The sequence below is a fragment of the Poecilia mexicana genome, unplaced genomic scaffold (assembly GCF_051168715.1).
Source record: "Poecilia mexicana isolate PSO_F unplaced genomic scaffold, ASM5116871v1 scaffold_2, whole genome shotgun sequence".
Taxonomy (NCBI): domain Eukaryota; kingdom Metazoa; phylum Chordata; class Actinopteri; order Cyprinodontiformes; family Poeciliidae; genus Poecilia; species Poecilia mexicana.
The window spans coordinates 29,005,115-29,029,058 of record NW_028263371.1 but is presented as its reverse complement, the minus strand read 5'-3'; the positions used below and the strand labels follow the sequence as shown (position 1 = coordinate 29,029,058).

Genomic DNA, 23,944 nt, shown 5'->3' with positions numbered 1-23,944 from the left:
CCAGAAAAAGGCTTGAGAGTGAGAAAATAAAAATAAAACGAGAAGAAGAAAAGCAACCCGTTCACTATGACGTAATGAGCAACACATGAGCCCTGTAAGCCATCTGAGTCATAAAGTCCTTTGTAGTGACTGGCTTTTGTTACTTGAAGCTTCAATTCTAATGCATTTTATGAGTTACCTCTGCTGTGACTAAAACGAGATTAAACAAACAAAGGCAGACGGAAAGAGTGAAGGACGATGTGAGAGGAGGAGGGGAGTGGGATAAGAGCGGCCCTCTCCAGCTCCTTACCTTGGGAGGAACCTCCTCGCCGCTGGTCTGGCGTTCGAGTCGGGTCTGGGCCTGGGGGTGGTGGAGGGGAGGTTGGGGTTGGGGGTCGGGGCGTACGGGCAATGGGTGGTGGTGATGGTGTGGGTCCTGGGAGCGCAGGTGAAGCTGTGCAAAGCTAGAGCTCACGCCGCCAGACTCGCTGAAGGACTGGGAGCGAGAGACCACGGGCGGAGGAGGAGAGGGGGCCGCACTGTTGCTGCTCTTTAGAGCAGCCAGGTGGGACCACTGGACCTTTTAGGGAGTGAGGAAGAGGAGGGGAAGCGAAACAAGCAGACAACACAAGTGAGACACGAGGGGAAGATGCGTGAGGTTTAGCACCCGTGTGTGCTTTGATAGATACACATGCAGACGGCAGACACGGAACAACACAAAACAATGCGTCCCTCGTTTAGGTAAGGCTTCGTTTGTTGCATTTCTTTGGCTCAAATTTGCTTTCGTTTCCGACCAGTCCCGTTAATAAACCTTCAAGTTCGGTTCAGCTGCATATAACGTCAACTTGTGTTGTCGAAATTACTCGGAAAAGATTTCCAAGCAGTAAAACTCAAATTATTCCAATTAAACGTCAATTATAAGAGTATGGAGGAGGAGGAGGAGGAAGGAGTTACCTGAGGCTCCATGGGTCGGTGCATGGCGGAGGCCTCCGAAGCCGAGCCGCCGTTGGAGTAAGGTTCAGAGGAGCGGGGAGGCAGAGGGGGGTGCTTGGAAGGAGGGGCGGACTGAGGGGAGCCCTGAATGTTTTTACGGAAACGCTCGTCAGCCTGAGGACGACAAACATGGGATGAAGGCTTGGGGATATTTTAATGGATGAACCAAATCTGACAGAGGAAAAAAAAAAAAACTAGCAGAAAGGAACTACAGCCGAAAGTGACAACAAAGTCAAATATTTACATAAAATGTAGTTCCCATCTCCTTGTCTTCATTTTTTTTTTCAAACAAAGGCAACTGGTGAGAAAGATATTAACATGCTGGAAACTCAGAATTAGACACAATGTTTGAACTGCAAAAACACAAAATCACTAGATTATTTTACTTGTAAGATGGGAAAAATGTCCTGTTCCCATATTGCAAGTAAAATAATCTTCCAGTGGAACTAGCACTTTCTAATCAACATTAAGGAAGTATTTACTTAAAACAGGCTTGCTGAAAATTTACTTGCATACTAGATTGATCTTATTCCAAGTGCACTAAGATATTTGCAAACCATAAAAACATTGTAAGATTTTGTGCTTTTGCAGCGTGCAAACAGATGCACATCTGTAAATACAAAAGCCCAGCGTGAAGAAAGTGGACGGTTAAAGACAGACGAGGGGCTCCTGGCAGACGGGACAGGCTCTGCATGTTAGTTTGGGCCTCAGTCGTCTGCATGCATCTGGCCCTTTGGTTACACACCAACAGCCTTTCAGGCAAAGTTCAGAGGCAGAAACTTTCATCCAAACCTAAAAATTTCTTTACCACCTCAGTATCCAATAAAAAAATGAAAACATTAAGGAAACTATTTGTGTGTGTCAGATAGTGCCTCTATAATTATAGTGTGTGAAGGCAAGCAAGTGGAAGCTGAAACGAGCAGGCAGCAGGGCAGAGAGAGCCAGGGAGGAGGTTCACCTCTCTGATTGGCTGAGGGGGATGAGCGGCAGCCTCCAAACTTTCTGCCTGGGGGGCTTTAGAGTCAGTGGGGGTTTCAGTAACAGGGGGGCTGCTCTCATCACTCCCGTCTTGCTCTGCTAGCTGGGACTTAGCGCCGTCTCCGGGGACAACCAGAGGGGCCTTAGCGGACTCGGAAGCAGTGGCGTCAAGGCCCTCGGCTTTAGGGGACGGGGTGTGGGCTCCGTCGGGGGGCAGGGTGGAGGTCTGGGGGGGTTTGCTACGGTCTAGTGGGGGGTTTGTCTTGTCGCCAGGCTGCGGTTTGGATTCATGCTGCAGCGACAGCAGGTAGGCCTGCTCCTGCTGCAAGCGCTTATGGAGGCGCTCTGCCTTGCGCTGCTCCTCCAGCTCGCGCCACTTGAACTCCTGTCGCAGAGCGCGGTGGTGGAAACACATGAGCTACTGCCGTTTTGTTTGATTCAGCCTTTATTATAGAACAGATACATGACACAAACTAAAAGAAGTACAAAAACACAAAATGTCCTTCCATGGAAACCTGAAATTAGGCTGTCAGTATGAGATGCAGTGCTTCTAAATACATCCGCACTACATCCCACATTTTGCCTCACGAATACAAACTTTTATGCATTTCACTGAAACCTTTATGGGAAAAACTAAAGTGATGCATGACTGTGAAACGGAGCGAAAAAGCTCACACTTAGCTTTCTTTCTTTAATCATAAAAACCTGAAAGGTGTGGAACACTGCAAAACAAATTTCGTAGTCTGGTTTCTAGTGCAAATATCTCAGTACATTTGACAAAACTAACAAGTAACTTTTCAGCACAATATAGGACCTTGTTTAGGTCAATAATGCCTTAATACAGATTGAAACGAATAGTTCCACAGACAGATTATCTCACTTATAACAAGATGTTTTCCTGTGCTTCAAGTGAAAATATGCCAATGGAACTAGTACTTAATAAAATACTATTGAGGAAATACTGACATAAAACAATCTCCTAAATCTTACTGAAAAGTTACGTGCACTTTAGTTTTGTTTCTCATCTCAGGTGTACAAAGATATTTGCTCTAGAAACGTAAAAAAATTCTAAGATTTTGTGATCTTGCAGTGCATGTTTTTTTTATTCAGCCCCTTTACTCTGATGCTTCTAAATAAAATCCTGGTCTACCAACTTCCTTCAGAAAAAAGCCAGAATGGGGCATGTTGGGGACTCAAGAAACATCTAAAACCCACTGTTCCACCATAAAGAAATAAATGACAAAGTGAGTGTTGACTGTGTGTGCATGTGTGTGTGTGTGTGTGTCTGACAAACTGACCAGCAGCATGGCCTGTTCTCGGAGCAGCTGCTCCTGCAGTTTCTCCAGGTGCCGCTGCTCCTCCTCCAGCTGACGCCGGATGTACTCCTGTTGGCCAAACGAAGCACCAGAACAGAAATCAAGACCAGAACTTCAAGACCCGACTTTTGTCGTCTGATATTTTAGATTAAGTTCCCCAGAAAATGAATAAGCTGACCTGTTCGCGGTCGTTCCTCCTCTTCTCCTCCTCGGCTCGCCGGCGCTCCTCCTCCTCTTTACGCCGGCGATCCATCTCCTCCATTCGCCTCTTCTCCTCCTGCTCCCGCCGGCGCTGCTCACGCTCCTGTTGCCTCCTCATCTCCCGCTCCCGTCTCTGTTGCTGCAGATTAAAAAGCGGAACGTCAACATTTCCGAGAAGCGACCCGACCCCTCGCCGCTCTCCATGTAAAAAAACAAAAAAAAACACCCAACCTCTTCTAGCCGCCGTCTCTGCTCCTTCTGTTGTTCGATGCGTTTCTGTCTTTCGGCCAGTAGTTGGCGCTTGTACTCCTCCTGCTCACGGAGCTGCTGCTCCTGGAGGAGCTGCTGGTGGCGGAGCGCCTCTGACCGCTCCTTGTTCTCCTGCTGCAGGCGGATGAAGTCGCGCCGCAGAGTCGACTCTCCCGGCACGTTGACGATAGAGCTGCATGTGACGGGAGGAGAGGAGAAAACGGTTACGGTTTCTGAAGAAGAGGACGATGTGAGGAGGTGATGAAGTTAGTAGACGGTACCTCGGCTCTCCTTCCTGCTCTGGAGGGTCCTCTTCCTCATCCTCACTGCCGCTGTACTCGTACTCGGTTTCATCTGCACCGTAGAACAACATTTTGCTTTAACACGTCCAAATTGTTTTATTCTGAATTGAAGCACGACTTCAACAAACCAAGCCTCACCCTTCTCTCCTCTCTTCTTCTTGGTGCGGTCGATGTGGTCTTTGAGCTGGATCCTGACCTGCCGCTCGTTGGGCTGGTCCCGGATGAAGGGATGCTTCAGCAGCTGCTCGGTCGGAGGCCGCTGCGTGTAGTTCTTCACCAGACAGCTCTCGATGAAGCTGAAAAACTTCTTGGACCTGCCGAAAATGCAGAGGAGCATCATGGGAAAGTGAAAACAAGACAGCAGGAGCTGGATGAATATTATGTGCTCCAAAGGGCAAAACGGAAAAGGTTGATAAACCATTATTTCTTAACTGATGAAATAGTCCCGATATCTAGATTGAAACCCGATTGATGAGCTCATCGGCTCGCCCTTCCACCACTCGAGCTCTTATTGTCATCATCCTGCTGGAAATATCTCTCTGAATCAGCTTGAGGAGAAGTAAGCTCGACACTGATGAGGTTTTCCTTTCGTAGCCTCGCTCTGCGTCAGCGTCAGTAAAATGAGACGCAATTTTCAGATTAATTAATGAATATTTGTCATCAGGAAAAGGAAGATTCTTGTAACATAAAATCATCAGGCAACAGTTAATTCCAATTCTGCTTGTAAACCGTAAAACTTACAATGAGACTGAAAAAATTACTTTAGTTGTTTGAACGATTCCCCCTAAACTAGAGCTGGACGACGACAGGATGACACAAGGATGGTGAAATTGTGTTATTTTGCACAAGTGAAAATATATTCAAGCAGATCCTTTGGTGTTAAAGCGCAGCAACTCCCAACACATCTGTGAGCTCATCCTAAATAACCTTTCGTCATATGTGAGCCATGAACATCCTCATCACTCCTACAGCTTCCTTAAATTACTTGAAACTTAAATCACACCATGGAGCAATCAACTTGTGGTAAGTAACCAAAAAAATGTAAGATCTCGAGTCGAGAGGAGAAGAAATCTGGGTTGTTTCTGCTGCCAAGAGAGGCTGCCAGGACAGGTGCAGCACAGATGTTCAGCTTGGCACCAATGTGTTTGGATCTAAGCCTCTGTGGCTGCCTGAGATAAAAATCTGACTGCACATAAAAAGAGAAAGCAACGAAAGCTTCACCGTGAGTTGAAACAAGCTAACTTTAAGATGTCAGCATGAAAGTGGATTGGAAGGGATACAGAAATATTCACCAAGACAAACTAAAGACGTCAGGTTTACGCGAAACTCACCATTTTTTGGATTTGAGCCTCGGAGGAGGGTTTCTTGGGATGAGGAAGAGCGCTCGCATGGGGTGCATGTCGCAAAGCGCTGCGAGGCGAGTTGTAAACTCGTTAGGAATCAAAGAAATCAACAGGTTAAATAAATAAAGCTGCAGAACAAAAACTCACGCGGCGCGCCCTCCGCCATCTCGATCGCTGTGATGCCGCAGGACCACAGATCGCTCTGCGACACAGCAAAACATTCCCATTAAGCAAACCCGGACGGGTGCAGGGACATATCAACAAGGACACAATCTGAGCGCTCGACCCTTACCCGGTAATCATACGTGGCATCTGGGTTCTCATCGCAAGCGATGACCTCCGGGGCCATCCAATATGGAGTCCCGATGAATGTGTTTCTCCTCCCAACTGTCCGATCCAGCTGGGCGCTCACACCAAAATCCACTGGAGAAGAAGCGGCGTGAAGACCAGCGGGACACGACTATGTAGGGTTATTGAAGTGTGCAGATGTCGAACTCACCCAGCTTCACTTCGGCGTTCTCAGTCAGCAGGACGTTCTGGCCTTTGATGTCACGGTGGATCACATGGTGGGCGTGTAAGTGGGCCAAACCCTGAGGAAGGTAGACAGATTACATTGGTGATGGGGAAAAAATAAATAAACAGGCAACCTGAAAAGAAAAGAGCTGAAACGTTTAATCGAATTAATCGACTACTGAAATAATCTTCAAGTAGTCAGACTCAAAAAAAAAAAAAAAAGGCAATTTGCTGAAAGAAAAACATATTCAGAGCAGTAATTAAGCCAAAACTGCACAAAACACGTATTTTTGAAATAGAAATAAGTTTGCTTAATATGATGCTGCAACCACATGACATAGAAGAAGCTTACTCTAAGAATCTCTCTGGAAATATAGGCAATCCAGTCTTCCTTCAGCTGGTTTCCCTTTGTGTTCTTCACCAGGTCTGTGATCGAACCAGCACCACAAAACTCCATCACCAGCTGCAAAAACACACATCATCAGAGGACACCAGACAACAACATGAACTTTGTGATCCAGGAAGGCAGCGGGGCTCACCCAGAGCTGGTCATCATGTCCCGGGGGACTTTTCTTAATGAAAGCACCGTAGTAGGTGGCTATGTTTCTGTGGTGGGAGTACTTCTTAAGCATATTGATCTCCAGTTTAATTTCCTCCTCTTCATCCTGTACGTACAAGATTAAGGCAAACAGAAACATCCTGGTTAGAAAAGAAAAAAAAACACGTACTTATTTTAATCACTAAAGAGGAGCCGGTCTTAAATGATCTAATAGGTGAAAATTCATCAGATTTTCTAGATGTTAAAATATACAATAATACGGCAGACAGTGCTCCAGTCGACAGGAATTTAAATATGAAACCTGGAAAAACTGAAAGTGGAAAGACTGAAGGGAAGACACCAGGAAGGAAAGGATTGGAAGGGAGGAAAGGAAGGAAAGAAGCAAGGAGGGAAGAAAAGGATGGAAGGTTAGAAAATAGGAATTAGAGTAGGGGATAAAAGAAGTAGGGACGCAGTAAGGATAAAGGGGATAAAGGAAAGAAAGGAATAGCCTTGTGTCAAGAAACATAGTAAAGAAAAAAGGAAGTAAAGAAAGGAAGGACAACTCTTAGGCAGTGGAGTGAAGGATAACGTCTCAAAATACAAATATTTTCTTAGTACTTCCTCATTTTCCATATTTAACCAGACCTGGAAACACTCAAATCAAATTCCAGGCCAGAGTCCGAGGAATCCTTATCAAAATGTTGAGCTCTGTGAAAACAGCAAGGTTAAACTTCACTACCGGCTCCCTGGACGAGAGTTTTTTCATGGTTTTCTATGTCTAGGAAAACCACGCTGCTCTGAAAACAAGGCAGACGTTTTTGTCACCGGGCAAATGATTCCTTTGTTTGGGGATTAATGACGCATGAGTGACTCACGTAGCAAGTTAAACAGATTGACGGTTACATCTGTGAAATATGTACAACAGTTTTTTAGCTACTTTTATCCTGATCAGAGGCTCGACGGAGCTGAAAGCTGAGAATACTGATGTGAAAATCTACCTGAAACGTGATGAGTGAAGGATTACGAGAACGGGGGGGGGGGAGTGATAAATCAGCAGGAAATGGAACAAAGAAGAAGAGTGATGTATCATATAAAGAATGCAGCGTCGAAGTTTGTTGTTTTTAGCAGCGATGAAGCCAATTCCATATTAATGCTGCAGTTAATCTCCGCAGGAAATGACCTTTCGTACTAATAACCTCCACTACCAACTCTTCATAAAAACAGTGCAAACTCGTTGCTTTCACCCAACAGCAACTTGACACTGATTAATGGTGACACACTAATTGAACACATGCAGAGAGCAGCCTGTGAGTGCTTTGCTGTATGCGTACATGACCTCTCTTAAAAAGCACAAAGCGAAGAGTGGAGGGGCTGGGGGGGGGGGCTGAACGGTGATGGTTTTTACATTTGAAAAGTGAATACAACCAAAATAAAAGCAATGATCCGCGCAGACACGACTTCTTCCCGCAAGTCTTTGTCAGCTGCAGCAAAATGGCAGATGAGCATCTATGCAGGCGGCCATACTGCTGCTGCATGACTCGTTTGAGTTGACGTAAGCGTTTCTGCCGAGCGAGACCCTCGCCGCTCCCCCCCCCCCCCCCTCTCCCCTCCCCATCCCTTCCCTCTGTGCTGCCGCGCAGCTGTTGAATTATCACACCCCCGGCTGCGAAAGCCCCGCTGCCACAAGTCACATGGCGAGGGGGAAGAAAGAAACTCGCACGGCGATGTGTCTGCAGGAGGAAAACGCAGGCGGAGAGGCTGTGGTCGAACGACGAGGAACAATAGAGCGACGCTCTCTGAAGATGGCATTAATCTGGTAACAGCTCAGACAACTGAAGCGAAATAAAAGCATCAAAAAAAAAAATCCAGTAACTTCACTGCCTTTTGAGCAGTCAAAGTGATTTGTTCTTTCTTGTCAGCATTAGAATTAAAACCATCTTTCTTGGACAAACTCACAGTTAATTAATTAGCATGCAATCACCTCCACGCCAAGCTGCACCGATGCAATAACTCATGTAAAAGGAGCACCAACCAAGAACTGGCATCATTTCAGCCTAGGGCTGGACAAGTCAATAACAATACATAATCACTATAGACACATGATCAATATCAACAGATAATATGTCTGATAGGGTTTTCCATGTATAGAATAGTCACTGAACTCCACAGCATTCTGGGAGATGTAGGCAAAAGAAAGAGCTTCAAAACAAATCAATCGTCCACCTTTTGTTTCGGCTCACTAAAAAAAACACATATTGCATAATATGTTCCTTTTTATTGCCGTTATTCTCTATTCTAATTTTGGGTTTCAACTAGGCCCTAGCCATAAATACTACAATGAACTGAAAATGAACACAAAACAACCGAAACAAAAAAAAAAGGATGATAAAGTCTGACGAAGACAAAATTACCCTCCGAAACATATAATTAGGATCAAATGGCTAAAACAGACAACAATGCCAGTTAGAAATTTTATAACAATAAAGTACAAACTACTTCATATTGTGTCTCATTACTTTTCAAGAGAGTGTTTTTTCACTATTTTTCAGTCATCTGATTTTACCTCTTGGGCGAAATGGCTGGATTTAAGAATGTGGAGCAGCGATGAGAAATTGGGTCATCTTGACCCCAGACTTGAAGATGGACCAACTAAAAACACATCAACAGTTTTAAATCTTTAAAACTCCACATTTCTAAACGTATATCACGTGTATATAGTGTAATATTTAGAAAGACAAAGTTGTAAATAAGGATTATAGTTTATAAAAACACCATGTGAGCTCCACACGGTAGTTTCATCGTGCCAGAACATGATCAGTCAATAAATTATTCACGGAACAGAAAAGTAATCAATGCGTGTCATTTTTGCGATCACCGTCTGGGAACACTCACCTGTTCACACTTGTTCTGAACCTACACAACTGGTATCAGCTGGTGTCAAGAGATGCCAGAACCATGCCTTCCGCTTTACGTGACAGGTGAGCTTCATTTTAAAAGAAGCATTGTTGGCCTTAGGTTACAACACACCATGAAAGGCACTCCTACAGTGTAGTCAGAAAGTCCAGGTGGAGGTTGGGTAACATTTTCCTTAACCGGATGCGATTATCAGTCGAGCAGATTTCTGATTCATCGCTCTGCCGACTCAAGCAAGGCGTGGCAGGTGGAAAGTCAGGGCCTTGTGAAGTCGGATCATAACTTTTGACAGAGTAGTGCTGATCACAGCAGGGATCATTGAGGCTGTGGGACTGAAATGAGGGGGATTCAATGGGTCCTGTTGAGCCTTACCTCTGTGACGTCCATGACTTTGATGGCAGCCAGCTGTCCAGTCTTGACATGTCGTCCCTGAGGAGAGTAAAAAAACAAAAGTAAAAATGTGAGATTTCTGTCGAATAAACTGAACACTTAGTTTCGTAAAAACAGCTTCATTGTTCATCTTTCACTCTGAGTCCCTGGATGAAGATGAGGTATTAGAGCCATTGTAGATATTGAAGTAAAAAAAAAATTAAAATAAACTGGCCAAGGATGAGTACATTTCTCCTCCCACCCAAAAAAACATCTACATTTTTGCACAAATTTTCACAAGTAAAATCCCAGATATTCTCTGATGTTTAAAAGTTGCAAATTTATGAGAAAAAGAAAAAGTTAGTTTACTTTAAAAATGCATTATTCCAATACACAAAAATTGCAATTAAAAATTTTCCCCTAATTCTGCAAAGCTTTGCACATTAAAAAACTGTTTAGAAATAAATTGCTGCTAATCTGTTGATACCCCCACTTCAGCTAGGCATCAAGAGAACTTACAATAAAAAAAAAAATACGCATCTTCACTTGTCTTTATACCACCGAGTTGTATATTTATGACAAAACATGTTGGAAAGAATTTAAAGGAGATGAGCTTTGGTCAAACATTTTCAAAGAATTACAAAAAAAAATGATAATACAGTTAGCAGAAACATTTTCTGCTGTTCCACCAAAAAATAAGACGCAGACTATAGGTGTCTACTTATTTAAGTGCTGCAATCAGTTGTTTCATATGGCGATCCCTATTGATATCAAATCTCCACAGCTAAAGCCCAACAGTGCCCTAGATATGAGCGTATGAGTCCAACATTCCCAGACTTCTCTGTTCTCCCAGCACCCTGCTGCCACTCCTTACATAAACAAAGGACAGAAATAGAGGCCTCTTTACATCAGCCCCCTCCTTCACCGAACCCTGGGAGGAGATAAAACACGGGACATTTCTGGTCACATCGGTATTCCCCTCATCTTAGAGACGACACTGGAGTGATACCGCATCACTGTCGGACACTCCAGACACATACTGGAGTGAGCAACCAGCCCCGGCAGCGCCGTTGTTGTGAGAAACAAACAAAAGTAATGTGTATTTCAGATGAATAAAAATTAAAAATGCTCTTCAAATTCAAAACGTTCAGCAACTTCTAAAATCAAACGGATTGTTTTGAGAGTTGTGATTTAGTTTGAAAGAATCTGCTTTTATGTATAAAATATTTTCCAATAATAATTTAACCATTGAGCAATAATTCAATATGTATTAATGTTGTCTGTTTAGGTAGAAATACAAAAAATAAATAAATAAATAAAAAGGAGGTCTATCAACACAAAGATAAAAAGGAAAAAAAAAATCACGTGGGAGAGCTGATCAAAAAGTCAAACACAAGCAATACTTTGAAATCATTGTAATCCCAATACTGTATTTTTGAAAACATCTTTGTAAAGAACTTTAGCTTTCCTACATCATTCAATGAATGAATGAATGAATATTGAATAAACCACCAGATTTATCGTTTTGCCATGAATAATGAACCGTTGTCAAAGGTTTTATCAATTAAAGCAGACATTATATGTGCATTCAATACATATTCAACAAATGACCAAATCTAGTAAGAGTATTTAATGACCAATCAGCCAATCATGCAAGGGTTATGGTTGACATCTGGCATCTGCAGGATGAGAAAATCTTAATTTGATTTCAACACATGGTGACTGCTGAAGGCCAAATCTGATCCGATACATTTGATTGCAACCTCTGATGTTTAGTCTAGGACCATCGTACGCCATGTAAAAACATTAAAAATGGTTTTAATAATGATCATTTTATTAAACTAGTAAAATTTCAAATATTTTACTACGCAAAGCTGTGACAGTTTAGCAAAAAAAAAAAAAAAGTCTAATAGCTAAAATCTGTGCCTTGGAATGGATGTCAGGATGTTCGTCTGCCTCTCTCCCTCCCAACAATCCCGCCTCCGTGAAACTGAAGTATTTATGGTCACATAATGTTTCCAAATGTTTTCTAGCGTCTGGGACGGCTATCCGATCCTCAAGGTTATTGCTCTGATGCCACAAAGCAACTGGGGGGGGCTACACTTCATTAGTGCAACGAATGACGAAATAGTCCACTTTACAGTCGTGCTCAATGTTAGAAAAAAAAACAAAAAAATGTCCTTTTCATCCCACATTTATTTATTGTCCCTGTAATAGATTAAACCATCTTTGAAGTTAGAGCCATAGTGCACAAGAAATCAACAGTAAATCAGCTAGAATAAATTGTAGTTGCCTTGGTGGATAATCAGTTTAAATACAGCATCAGTAAGCTAATCATAAAACCTAAATAACCTGTAGAAGTAGTCTGATCAGATTACACAGATACGGTTTATAGATTCTGGTCGAGTCCCTAAACAAATTTTACTTGAATTATGTTGTTTCATTCTTTGTCCAGTTTGTTTTGTTTGTGCAACTAATTTTTTTAAACTCAGGCTATTTTTTTTGTGGAAGGTTTGGACTTTTTTTTTTTTTTTTTGAAGTTCATGCATAGTATTTTCTGCATCAAATGACTCTTGGCTCCAAACTATTTTAAGTGAAATTTCTCCCAGTATAATGAAGCTCAAAGTGAGAGTGGTAGACATCAAAATATCAACAGGTCCCATCAAAACAGAGAGCAAACTTGTCAATATGTTATGTTAACATGCCGACATATTAATATACGTTAACAGGTTGTTAACGTCTTGTTAACATGTCAATAATAGCTTAGCATTGTTTTACTGAAAGAAAGAGTACAGCTATGTCCATTAACACAAAAAGAAAAATAAGAAAAATAAAGTTTCCTTTAATAAAAAACTTGCAATCATAATGCTCTGCTCTGATTGGTGTGAGTGACATAATCTTGAAGCTGTGAGTCATGCAGCAGAAACCTGCTTCAATAGTGTTGGTCAACAAAGCCGACTAATTTCATGTCACTGCTGATTAACATCAGTGTCATCCCCTCTGCTGCAACCCAAATCCAAACGATTGAGTAACTAAAGTTAATTACATGTTTTAGTTTTAAGTAAGAGCCTCTGCATGAGTATCGGTCTGGTTGTAGTCCGAACATGGCAAAATTAGCACTAAAAACTGTATTTCACGCTGTACTTTACCACCGTCTGCCATCAAAGACGGGACATGGGAACTTCGACAGGCTTAAATGATAAGTCGATCAAAAATTAAAGCATGTTGTGTTGTGAAATCAAGGAGGAATCTCTGCGAGGAAAACTTATTTGGGAGTGGGAGTACACAAATGATAAGACGCAGTGGCCAGCTTCTCAGTGTTGCTGTGGGAATATACTGAAGAAACAAATCGTCCAGACCCTGGGGAGGTTCACCACTGTCACATGTTTTCACTAGTTGTGGTTAATGGCTCAATGGAGTCCTGAAGTCTAAGAAATTGCCTTATGGATTTTTTATTTATTTATTTTTTTACTTTTAATCGGTTGTTGTGATGATTAATCGATTTAAAAAAAGGAAACGTCTCCAGATTTTTTACTGAACCACTTTCTTTTTTTATAAAATATTAGAGCTATATTAAAAAAAGCAAATGAAAACATATTTTTATTTTTACATATGAACAATAAATATTTATGTCTAAAATGCAATAAGAAGCATTCCATTAGTAGATCCGAATTGGGTGAAGCTAGAGCTTAAGTTTTGTCTTAAATGCAAAAGGTATGTTTGGTTTTTTGTTTTTTTTTAGCTTTGGCTCAAGTATTGCTCTGAAAATGTTGGCGTTTTCTCAGAGAATGTACGTTTTCAAGTCTGTACACTCCAGCTAATGATTAATCAATTACTAAATTAGTTGACGATTATGTCAGTAATTGATTAATCACGATTAATCATTTCAGTCCTAGCTTGGCGTGCGATTTAACCTACTTCAGGTTATCAGACAAGACCTATTTACAATATATTTTTGATGATGCAACATTTTGATTACTCAGTCTTGGGTGTGTCAATTAAAATTTAACTCTTCTAAAAATTATGGCGAAATCAATCAAGCAACATTTTATGATTTCAGAAGTGTCGCAGTAATAAGCTAATACCTTACGCATTCAGGGTATTTTTTCTATTAATATTTGCACAAAAAAGGTAAACAAGAAATCTGAAAGGGGGCTAATGCTATTTCACGATGCTGTATTAGCTTTCAGAATCACAGAGATTCGTCAGAGCCCTGCTATTAGGCACTGAAGGGCCTCTTGAAGCAGAAAGCAAGGCGTGGCTGTGGAGAGGGTTATCTGAGGCACTAAGTTATCACTCAGCCCTCCCTGGCCTCCATCTCTACTCCCTCAATCATAACTCCTCTTAACCATGGCCAGATGTGCTGCTGGCCTCTCTCCAGCTCAGCATTAGACCACTGAATGGCTTAGAGTCTTAAGAGCCAAAGATATTAGCCTAAAAAGACAGAAAAAAAATTGAATTTACCCTCTTCTATGAGAGCCCAGTCATTAAATTTGGGGAGAAATCTCACTCAGCACTAGGACGGCGATAAGAAGGCTGCTCTAAAATAAAGCTGCTGACATGAATGTCTTGGAGAATATGAACTTTCAAGTTATTTTAGAAGAAAACAGACGAAGTGTCTGGATTGTTTCACCATGAGAGAACTAATGGCAAATTTGTAAGGTAGACGCATAAAATATAATCCTTGAAAATCGGTGCTGGGAAACAGCCAGTTTGTTTTAACCATGCAGAATGTTTCATGCTTATCAGTTTTCTCGGTCCCGCTTCAAGACTTCAAATTTTTAGCTAAATGATCTTCGAGCAGGTGGAAAACATTGTTTGTTCAAACATTTGCTGTTGTTTGAGGACTGAACTGTCGGATGAGAGAGGGAGTGAGGAGGAAGTTCAAGCCATCGATCCTAATGGGAAAGGATCATATTCCCCACTCTCATGTCTCTCTAGCAATACTACCAGAGATTTAATATGGAGCAGCAAAAGCAAATGAGGTTGATTAGCAGTGTTAGCCAACAATTAATGCCGTCGTCCAGGACATGTTACTGTGGAATATGCTCTCTGCTGCTCAGAAATTGAGTCGTTTGCATGAAACCATCATAACAGTCTTCAGTCAGAGGCTTTTTCATATTCGTTGCAAGACTAACTGCTACTGGAGAATCCTCTTGTCCACAGCATCACCATTCACAACGCCTCTTCAAAGATACTTCAAATATTTAATTTTCCTTTATTTTTTAATTTAATTTGAATTCTCCAGAAGGTTACTGCTAAAAGGGGTTTGCATGAACATCTGAGGTGACATTTTGAACTTTAAGAGCAAGTAGGTGGGATTCAACTCGCAGCATCCATCTGCCTTTGGGAAGTTTGACGTATCTATTTTCAGACCGTTCACCCACACTCGCACCTCTGCCTACAGCTTTTCCAACATGCATCAAATAAATCCGGAGGAGAGAAATGATCAGGTCACAGCAGGTAGAAACGCACAGGTCCGTGCTTGTCGCTGGATCTGACTGGGTTTTTTTTTTTTCTTTCACTCTCTCTCCGCTGCCTCATACATCACACTGACCCAGTTCTCACAGACTGCCTCCCTGAAGACACAGAGCCAGCGATAAGGAGGCACAGAGGGGAAGGAGGCACAGAGGGGAAGGATGACAGCGCCGTGAGACCAGCAGAACAGTTGGATGTAATGAGCAAACAGACATATGGAGGGCTGGGAAAGAACCAGAACAAGAGGCCGATTGATCCGATTGATCTGACTGATCGGTTGATTGCATTGCAGCAGCTTGCTGCCGAGAAGATTCATGGTGTCGTCCTTCAGCATCTTGAATATACAGCAAATTAGCAACAATCAGGGTGCCAGCAAAACAAAAAACAAAAAAACAATGAAAAACAGCTGAAAAAAAGTAGATGTCAAATATGTGATCTTGGTTATTTACAGGTTAAAGCCAGTGGTAATAAGCAATTATTACATAACAAATTAAAATAAGCTTGGTAATTTTTATTCTGATTAACATTTTTAAGGCTTAAGGCTTAAATCAGGCTACATATAAGGGCTGGGCGATACAGCTTAAAAATAAACATTTTATTTTTGCATATCAGATCTGATTTTTTTCTCTCTTTTCTGAAAAAAAAAAATTACAAATGAAAACAAAAATATTTTCAAAAAATGGCTTATTTCAATCATCCTTCCTGTGAGTTGTGTGACGGGGGGCCAGGCTACAAGAATTTGTCTAATTAGGAGAATACAGCAATAACATAAGCAGAATAAAGACACAATATTACCAGAAGAATGTCTTAAAATGATGAGAAAAAAGGAGGGGGGGAAAAAAAGCTTGAATTAAGTTTTTTGTTGTTTTTTTTTTTTTTTTTAAGCATTCGAGTTCTCAAAAATGACATCATTCCCCAAATATTGACACTTTTTTTCTGGTAATATTAAGAAATGTTTCTTCTATTATTTTGATTTTGTCATTAGACTTATTTCAAAGTCTGAGCAGAAACATTGACATTTTACAAAAGTTTTACTCCTCTTGCAACATCCAACTTTGCTGACAGAAGAGTTTCCTCTCTGGCCAGAAGAGGAGCATCTCCTCTCCCACCACCTCGCAAGTTCACTTTGGTAATGAGGCGTCTCAATGGGACAGTAGCATGTACACACAGACAAACACAGAGAGCTCTGTTCGGGCAGAGTGACCCGTCAGGTGACACGCTACGTCTTGTGACACCAATTAGGGAGAAGGGTCACTGTGGGGGCGACGAGGACAAAAGGGATGCACAGTGTGCAGGGTGCAAACAAGAGGAGTTTCTCACAATGTTTCACATGTTCACATGTCACAAGAAGAAAAAGAATGAGATCAGATACAATCCTGCAATAATGAGGAATGTGGACAGCAGAAAGAGTAAAGTAGTTCTAACACAAGACACCAGGCCTGGTTGCAGCGAACCAAGCCAGCCAACACCCCCGTATTCTGACCTAAAGCCTCCGCAGCCAATCAGCAGCCAGGATCTTTACAACTGAGCTCTATTCAGCAAAAATTAATTAGGCAAGCAGGCAAGACGAGCTGCTGGGTTCAGCAAAGGCCTCTGGACCACCGCTTTGCAACACAACGGTCACAATACCAAACCCATTAGTGAGTAATAAAGATCAATTCAACATGTAATTTGTCTTTGCATTGTAAAATACAGAAAATCTTCTCTTGTATCCTATTGAATCCTAGTTAGAATGTAACATTACCTGAACTTGACCGCTTATTGACAGCAGATGGATCAATACTTCTCTACTGACAAAGTTCTTGCATCTTACGGACACTTCTGCAAACTGCTGAAGAAAGCATGACTTTTCAGGGCTGTGAGAGGAAATCCTGCATGCAGCTGCAGAGGGGTCGATGAGGATTAACCTCCAGTCTGGTGACATCTACCACCCCCCCAGCACTAACGCATCTGCACTGGATGCTTCAGGCATTAGAAAGCCCAAACATGTTTGCTCTACACTGAAATTGCAGTTTCAGTGTGTGCAAGAGTGTAATCACAGTAGACTGCTTAGGCACCATATTTGGTAGGTTACTTTCTGCTTGCCAGTTATAGACTATTATTGGCCTTTCACCTGATCTGGTTTTGTCTTTAATGCTCCAATTTGATGTTGATTTTAGAGACCAAGAGGCTGAAGTTGACAGTAGACAAGAAAGATTGAAGAAAATGTTGGATAATCGCAATGGATACAATTAATTTTTTTCAAAATATACCCTAACTGTACAATCAAACTCTGAAACCCCACTTATTTGCAGATTTTTCTTCTGAATTTAACTCCAAATTATTCGTGGAAAATTCACCTAGTCGCAGATTTTTATGTAGATATTGGCTGAGGTTTTAAAAGCAGCCAATTGAGGAGAACCATTCATTTTCCTTGGTGTGGATTGGCTGTAACCCTGTAAGGAAGACTGATTGTTAGCTTCTGGCAAGAAAGTTTACTCTGTGCATGATATGATCAATTTGGTGTTTGAACTATTAAAATAGAACAGAGAAATGAACGCTGAATGGGGTAGGACAGATAGATGGACTGATTATAAACAACTGGAAGGACAGAGACGATGGATAGAGGAACAGACTGATTGATATCCTTCTGGAGAATCTGATGGATGTCCAGAAGGATGGAGGGACGACAAAGACTGACAACTGGATGGACTTTCATAACCAACACAAGTCAAACTATTGACACCCAGATAGTCTGATAGAGGATGGCTAGATGAGCAGAAGATGGATAATCAATCAGAAGGACATGTGGACAGATGGATGAACCAACATTGACACAAAAGGACAGGAAGCAACATTTTTTCCCATGCTTATTATGCAAACTACATTGCAAGCTTGCTCAAATTGGAAATAAATACAAAATTTGCTCCAAACACTGCCCTGTGGTACAAAACAAGTATCACACAGCCCATGTAGTTGGTGGGCCTTTAAACAGATTGAAGGATAGGTTCAGCAGCAGCTCAGAGCCTTTGTGCCCATCAGGCAGAGCTTGCCCTGCCCCCCGAGGACGACCGTCTGATTCTGAGGGCAGGGGCGAGGCTGCCACTCCGACTGGCAGAGTAAACAAAGGGAAAAGATGGACCACACAAGCTACAAAGCTGCGGAGATTCAGAACAAGCTTCTCCAGATTTAACCAGAGATCTGCAGGAAACGATGTTTGTTTCTATTCTTCTGAAACTGGGCATTCTGATGTTAATTTTCTAAACGCGGGAGGAGTGTGAAAATAACAGGGCACAGGAGTTGGCACACCCCACACAGGTCGGCATGGGCGCGACTATATATGGTGATTCAGTACGGCAGGGAGAATCTTCTCTGCATGCCATTTGCAATTCAAGGATTCATGTTTCGCTCTTGGGCTTATCTTGGGTCATTTTTTCCTTCTTTCGAGTCATGATAACTAAAGAGGGGCCCCAGACTTGGTACACTCTGTCGGTCAGTGCCACTGATAAGCAGGGAGAGCTTAGTAAGAAGCTCTTTGTCTAACACACGAGCATGTAAAAACACCGAGGTCAAATATTTGGAAATACGGTGACTAATGGAAGAGAGTATGAAATGTAACTTCCAGACAACTGGATAGTTTACACATGATAGAAGTGTCGACAGATGTATAATCAGGATGACATCAGAAAATCTTGTGAAACCAAGAGAGCAGATCGCAGTCCGATTAGAAAACACCTTAAATATTAGTTTGTAAGCTTATTAATGCAAAACCTGAATTCAAATTAATCTCCGTCGGCTTACATACCAATCAGCTAACTGTCCAAACCAACATATGTGATTTAAAGTGCGCTTTTTCACCCTAAAGCAATTTTCATTAAGCCTGTCTGTCAAAAAAAAACAGAGGGGGGAAAAACTGCTTTGCTGTGTTTTCAGAAGCTGACTGTAATCTGGCACCTCTCCAGGGGCGATGGCCGTTATCCTGACAGACCGAGCAGGTTTAGAGAGACAGGAGCACAGCGTGGCCACGAAAACATTTACATGGCATTTCAAGACCAGGAAATCAGCTTCTCCCTTCGTTTTCACAGTGTAAAGTCATGATGTCTTCACAGATTTCTGTGTTCTTGTTTATACCCAGTTTTGCAGAAATATGAAAACAGAGGTTGTGCACTTTATTCTAAAATAGTTGCACATTTTAGAATTTAAAGTGGCTATGAAATCTTGTCAATATCTGGATCTTGACCCACGTCAGATCAGTGAATTTTTTTAAATACATTTATCAATTTATGTCAGCAGATGTCAGTCTTCCATATGGAACATAAACTACTTACTAATTTTTACTATGCAAGTCTTTTCCACATCTTCAAAACAGGAGCTTTGTATTCCTTCTTTATATTTCCACCTAAACCAGATTTCTCACCACCACTTTAAATTATTTCTCTTCCGCTGCAATCGGTGCCATAAAAACAACAACAGAAGAAGAAGAACTACGGAAGCAGTGCAGAAGAGTAGCAGCTATGGGAGTAGGGTTGGAGTGGCATTCATGTTTTATTCAGTAGCTTTCATCTTCTTGAATAGTACATGTTTGAAAAGGATCGCTTTAAGCGTCGGCCATCAAGACAAAATTAAAACGGGGGTCGAGCAACGCTGCAGATGTGTGCTGCCCTTTAGGTATGACCTTATAACCAAACTGATCTTAAATTTCTTTAGACTAAAGTAGTATGTGTTGCTATTGGAGATCTAGCCTACTTCAGGTTGTCCGTCAGGTTCTATTAAAGTGATTTTATTCTGAAGGACTAAAGTAGGTAGCCACAAGTGTGGCAGCTGTTATAGTTATATTTTCAAATTTATTGTTGCTTTCATTGAAGTAACAATCCTGGCAATACTGATACTTTTGAGGATCTTGGACATCATTAATGGGAGTTTGTCACGACAATGAATCAAAATTATTACAAGAACATTACTATGATAAATGCCTGACGAATTCAGAACAAGTCCCAGAAAGAATAAGCTCAAACACATTGTGACAAAAAAAAAAAAGAAAACAAATCCGGGGTAAAAAAGGTGGCTTGCAAAGTGTGACCAAGCAGTGGACAAAGCAGAAAAGGCCTCAGATGGAGGACAAAACTCCTCCCAGTTTTCAGTTAGAAAGGAGTCTGTTGTGATTATTCAGTCGGTTGGACTTTGAAACGCTGCAGACAAACGCCTCCTTTCTACAGACCCCAGCGACTGACGGAGCGAGAGACCCAAACGGCCCGCGGAGACAAGCCGAGCTTTGTGGGTTCCTGTCTGGAGCCGGACAGCTGCTCCTCTCTCAGTCGCGAACGCCACATCCCTCCGGCCAGTTCGCTAATCGACAGCCGATCGACAGGAAGCCGCTGCGGCAGAGCCCCAGCACTTGGCAGCGACTTCACTGGAGACGGTTTGGGCTTATCTCGTGCAGGCTGCCTGCAACTACTACATCTTTTGTGTCAACTGCGAGCTAATCTGACAACTGTGAGCTCCATTCTCACATGGCGGCGTTCGCAAATAGAATTAGCGTTGAACGCTGAATGTAGAAAGAGATTAAATGGTCAAAAAAAAAAGAGAGAGAGAGAGAGGCTCTAATTCCCTTCCCCATGATATGTTGAGTTTAAAAGCATGTGGTGAGAAGATAACATGGAAGGATCCACACTGAAAGAGTTGACTTCCAAGTAGTCACATGAGCACAATTTCAAGGAGGGGAGAGACTGGGAGTTTATTATGCTGGAGCGACTGAATGCAGGTCACTGGAGCACTGCTGAAAGCTTGCACAAAACGGCATTAACCCGCAATACCACGCTTTGAACTGGACATATCTGCTGGGTAATGCCATTTAGTGATCCAGCTGCAAGAAGAAGAAGAAAAAAAAACCAAACATGCACAGAAAGATGAATCCGTCTGCCTCCATTCCTGCTTGGCGATGTCTTTCAGCAGTAAGCAGTGGTAGTTTAAGGCATGGAAATGCAACACCGAGTGGAGATGGACAAGAGAAACGGAATTAGTCACCAAATCAGGAAAAAGTCTAACTTTCTTGCTTTTGGTGACCAGACTTTAGTTTAAAAATAAAAATAAAAAACTGACTTTGTATATAGTTTTTCAGTTACTGACATGTTTTCAATTTGTTTCCCTTTTTTTTTAAATGATTGAATTGAGAGAAAATCAGGCATCCCAAAGACAGATCCTATTGTTTATCATTCCTTATAGCATATTCTCCTTATTTGCGAGTTTTTTTTTTAAATCAAATTTCTCTGTCAAAATTCTTCACTTTTAATCTGTATCGTTGCATCAGCGTGTTTGAGCCGCATGAGGGAACACAGAATGGATTTGAAGAATATTTGGCAACGATTAAAACAGTTCTTGACCAATGCAGACTGATTTTCATCATTAAAGATCTTGAGCAACTGTCCATTGAGATGACGTTCAAGCACCGCTGAATCACATGCTGCCGCTGCCAAAGGTGATGCAGGTAGATTTGTAATGACCCAGCTGACCCCACCTTGCATGCACCTGCAGCTCCACCCACACCATTGCCATGCCAACACAACACAGGAAGCTACAAGTTAAGACTACATGCAGAGGCGCCGTTTTGGGGTGAATTTGTACAGAAACCAAATCAGATGGAAGGGTTCAAACTGGAAAAATTAACAGTTCTGAAGACAATCCCAGCTGGGAGACGGTTTGAGTCAAACTCTGGTTTAAACCTGCAAGGTAAAAACCCAGAGATTCACCAAACAGCAGGTGCCACAGTGCACTTTTTGAGTTTGAAATAAATCAGCCAAAAGGTTAGAAACATGTGCTTTGATACATAAGCGGGGCTAATCTTTCTATTCCTCCATTTTGTTAGATTGAAAACCACATAGTGAAAACAAAAGGTTATTCTGGTCAAATCCAACTTCAGCATCTGGATACAAAAAACAAAATCAGTCAAATGTTGCTCCGCCATATTGTTTTTCCAATCCCAGCTGATCAGCTTGATTCTTGTGCCTCTTATGTCATCAACACAACACATATAAAGAAAAATCTGCTGTTTTGTTTCAGCGCACTTTCTGAGAAACTCTGTGTTTTCTGAAATCCTGAAGTGGAAAACCATTTTCTTTGCAACGCTGTGCGTTGACCTGCGAACATTTGTTAGTTGGAACACACACAAAAATCCACAATTACATGGTTCTTAAAAAACAGCTTTGTAGGCTGCAGTGTCACAACTCTCACTGACAAATGCTTGATATCAGGAAAGATCAAATATGCGATAATGTAGGAGGAAGTTGTCATGACAATATGGCATACAGTTAAATCAAATGCAGGGAAAAAGTGAATTCATAATTTCTGTCCCAGCAACATTGATCACTGAAAAATGTGTTATATATATATATATATATATTATTTTTTTTCCCAGAACATCTAAATGTTCTACAAACAAAGTCTTTAGATACACATATATGATGAGCCAATATAACTTCTAAAGTTGAAATTTCATAATCTGATCAATCTACTGTTCAAGTATAAATCATGTTTCACCACAGGATGTTGCATCTACGTGATCTTGGCACGATTTTAAATCTTTTAATGCTCTGTTAGTTTGTGACATGACTCTTGGAGGTTTTCCCTACATTAAGGCAAGGGTTTCTTATCTACTCTTTTGTTGATGCAAGATGGGTGATGCATCAGAGTTTACATGGTCTGATTCAGCCATTAACCCTCACCTCCCAGGCCAACTCTTAACAATAACACCAGAGGGGAAGCGCTGCTCGTTCTCCCACCATGTGGTCCAACCTAACCATCCAGCCTTAATGCCCCTTCCTTTGTTCTTAGAGTTTAAAACAGAAAAACAGATTAGATGAAAACAGGACAGGCCATGCCTCCAACCAACCTTGTATACTTGTCCATAGGTGCCATTTCCAACTACCTCCACCAGCTCAAATATCCCAGCCGGATCCTGCAGTAGAGAAAAAGGACAGGGTGGTTCAATAACAAGTGTTGTTTCATCTTAAAACTGATAACATTGTCCGGTGTCCGCCAGCTGTTGCGCCCTGGTCTCCCCAACATGCCAAACGCATCTCGAACAAAGGAAAATCAGACACTGGCAACACCTCGATGAGCCTCAGCGCTCGTTTTTAAAGCATCTTTAGCACAAAGAAACGCCGAAACCCAGCCTGAAACCTGCCCATGTAATGCGCTTTAAACAGAGGACGCTTTACAGAGAAATGTGAAATAAAGAAGAGGCAAAAAAAAGAGCAGGGAAAGCATCGTCTCGGGTCCCCAGCACTCACCCGCAATGAAGCCAAGTCTATGTCTACCAGACTTTTAGCTGGAGAGTCGTTCGCCATCTTTTCAAATAAAAGCCGGGCTTCCCTGTGACTCTACTAAATATGGCCGCTGTATCATTTGCGGGGGGTTTTCTAGGCAGATAAATTAAATATATGGCGCCGGGTCTTCCCGTCAAAGGAATCCGCTCTTCGGCAGTAGGCGCTCGGCTCCAGCTACTCCATGTTGAGGTGGCAGCGGGCTCACTGTGTGCTGCTGCTGCTGCTGCCTCGCTGCTGTGGTCAAGCTAGCAGTCATTGTCTGACTTCCGCTGGGCCGCTTCAAAATAAAAGCATCTAATCTGTCCTCCCCAAAATAATGTTCATGAAAGACAACATTTATATATGTATGGAAACTGTATAGATAAGCATATAGATATCTTGGTATTTTGTTGCTTTTACTGCAATCAAAATAGAAAATAAACAGGTTACGTATGTACAAATACCTCCAATGATCATTTATGCCTGTTAT

At 41.8% G+C, this 23,944-nt stretch overlaps 1 protein-coding gene across 5 annotated transcripts in view; it reads right to left on the bottom strand.

The window, feature by feature from the left end:
* LOC106905226 (mitogen-activated protein kinase kinase kinase kinase 4) overlaps positions 1-23,733 on the bottom strand; it is a 35,184-nt gene extending 11,451 nt beyond the window's left edge. For 2 of the 5 annotated variants that reach the window (XM_088013833.1, XM_088013839.1), the window contains exons 1-16: positions 23,440-23,728; positions 23,040-23,105; positions 9,701-9,757; positions 6,414-6,539; positions 6,227-6,337; positions 5,861-5,951; positions 5,654-5,784; positions 5,509-5,563; positions 5,350-5,428; positions 4,157-4,332; positions 3,998-4,070; positions 3,699-3,909; positions 3,445-3,606; positions 3,249-3,335; positions 934-1,086; positions 290-559 (exon numbers count right to left, since the gene is read on the bottom strand). In XM_088013833.1, coding sequence (XP_087869959.1) covers positions 290-559; positions 934-1,086; positions 3,249-3,335; positions 3,445-3,606; positions 3,699-3,909; positions 3,998-4,070; positions 4,157-4,332; positions 5,350-5,428; positions 5,509-5,563; positions 5,654-5,784; positions 5,861-5,951; positions 6,227-6,337; positions 6,414-6,539; positions 9,701-9,757; positions 23,040-23,105; positions 23,440-23,496 — 1,905 coding nt within the window. In that variant the 5' untranslated portion in view covers positions 23,497-23,728. Of the gene's footprint in view, positions 1-289; positions 560-933; positions 1,087-1,930; positions 2,336-3,248; positions 3,336-3,444; positions 3,607-3,698; positions 3,910-3,997; positions 4,071-4,156; positions 4,333-5,349; positions 5,429-5,508; positions 5,564-5,653; positions 5,785-5,860; positions 5,952-6,226; positions 6,338-6,413; positions 6,540-9,700; positions 9,758-23,039; positions 23,106-23,439 lie in introns of all 5 variants that reach the window. The other 3 variants (XM_014969923.2, XM_014969973.2, XM_088013831.1) reach the window with 3 other exon arrangements.
* Between the last annotated feature and the right edge of the window lie 211 nt (positions 23,734-23,944).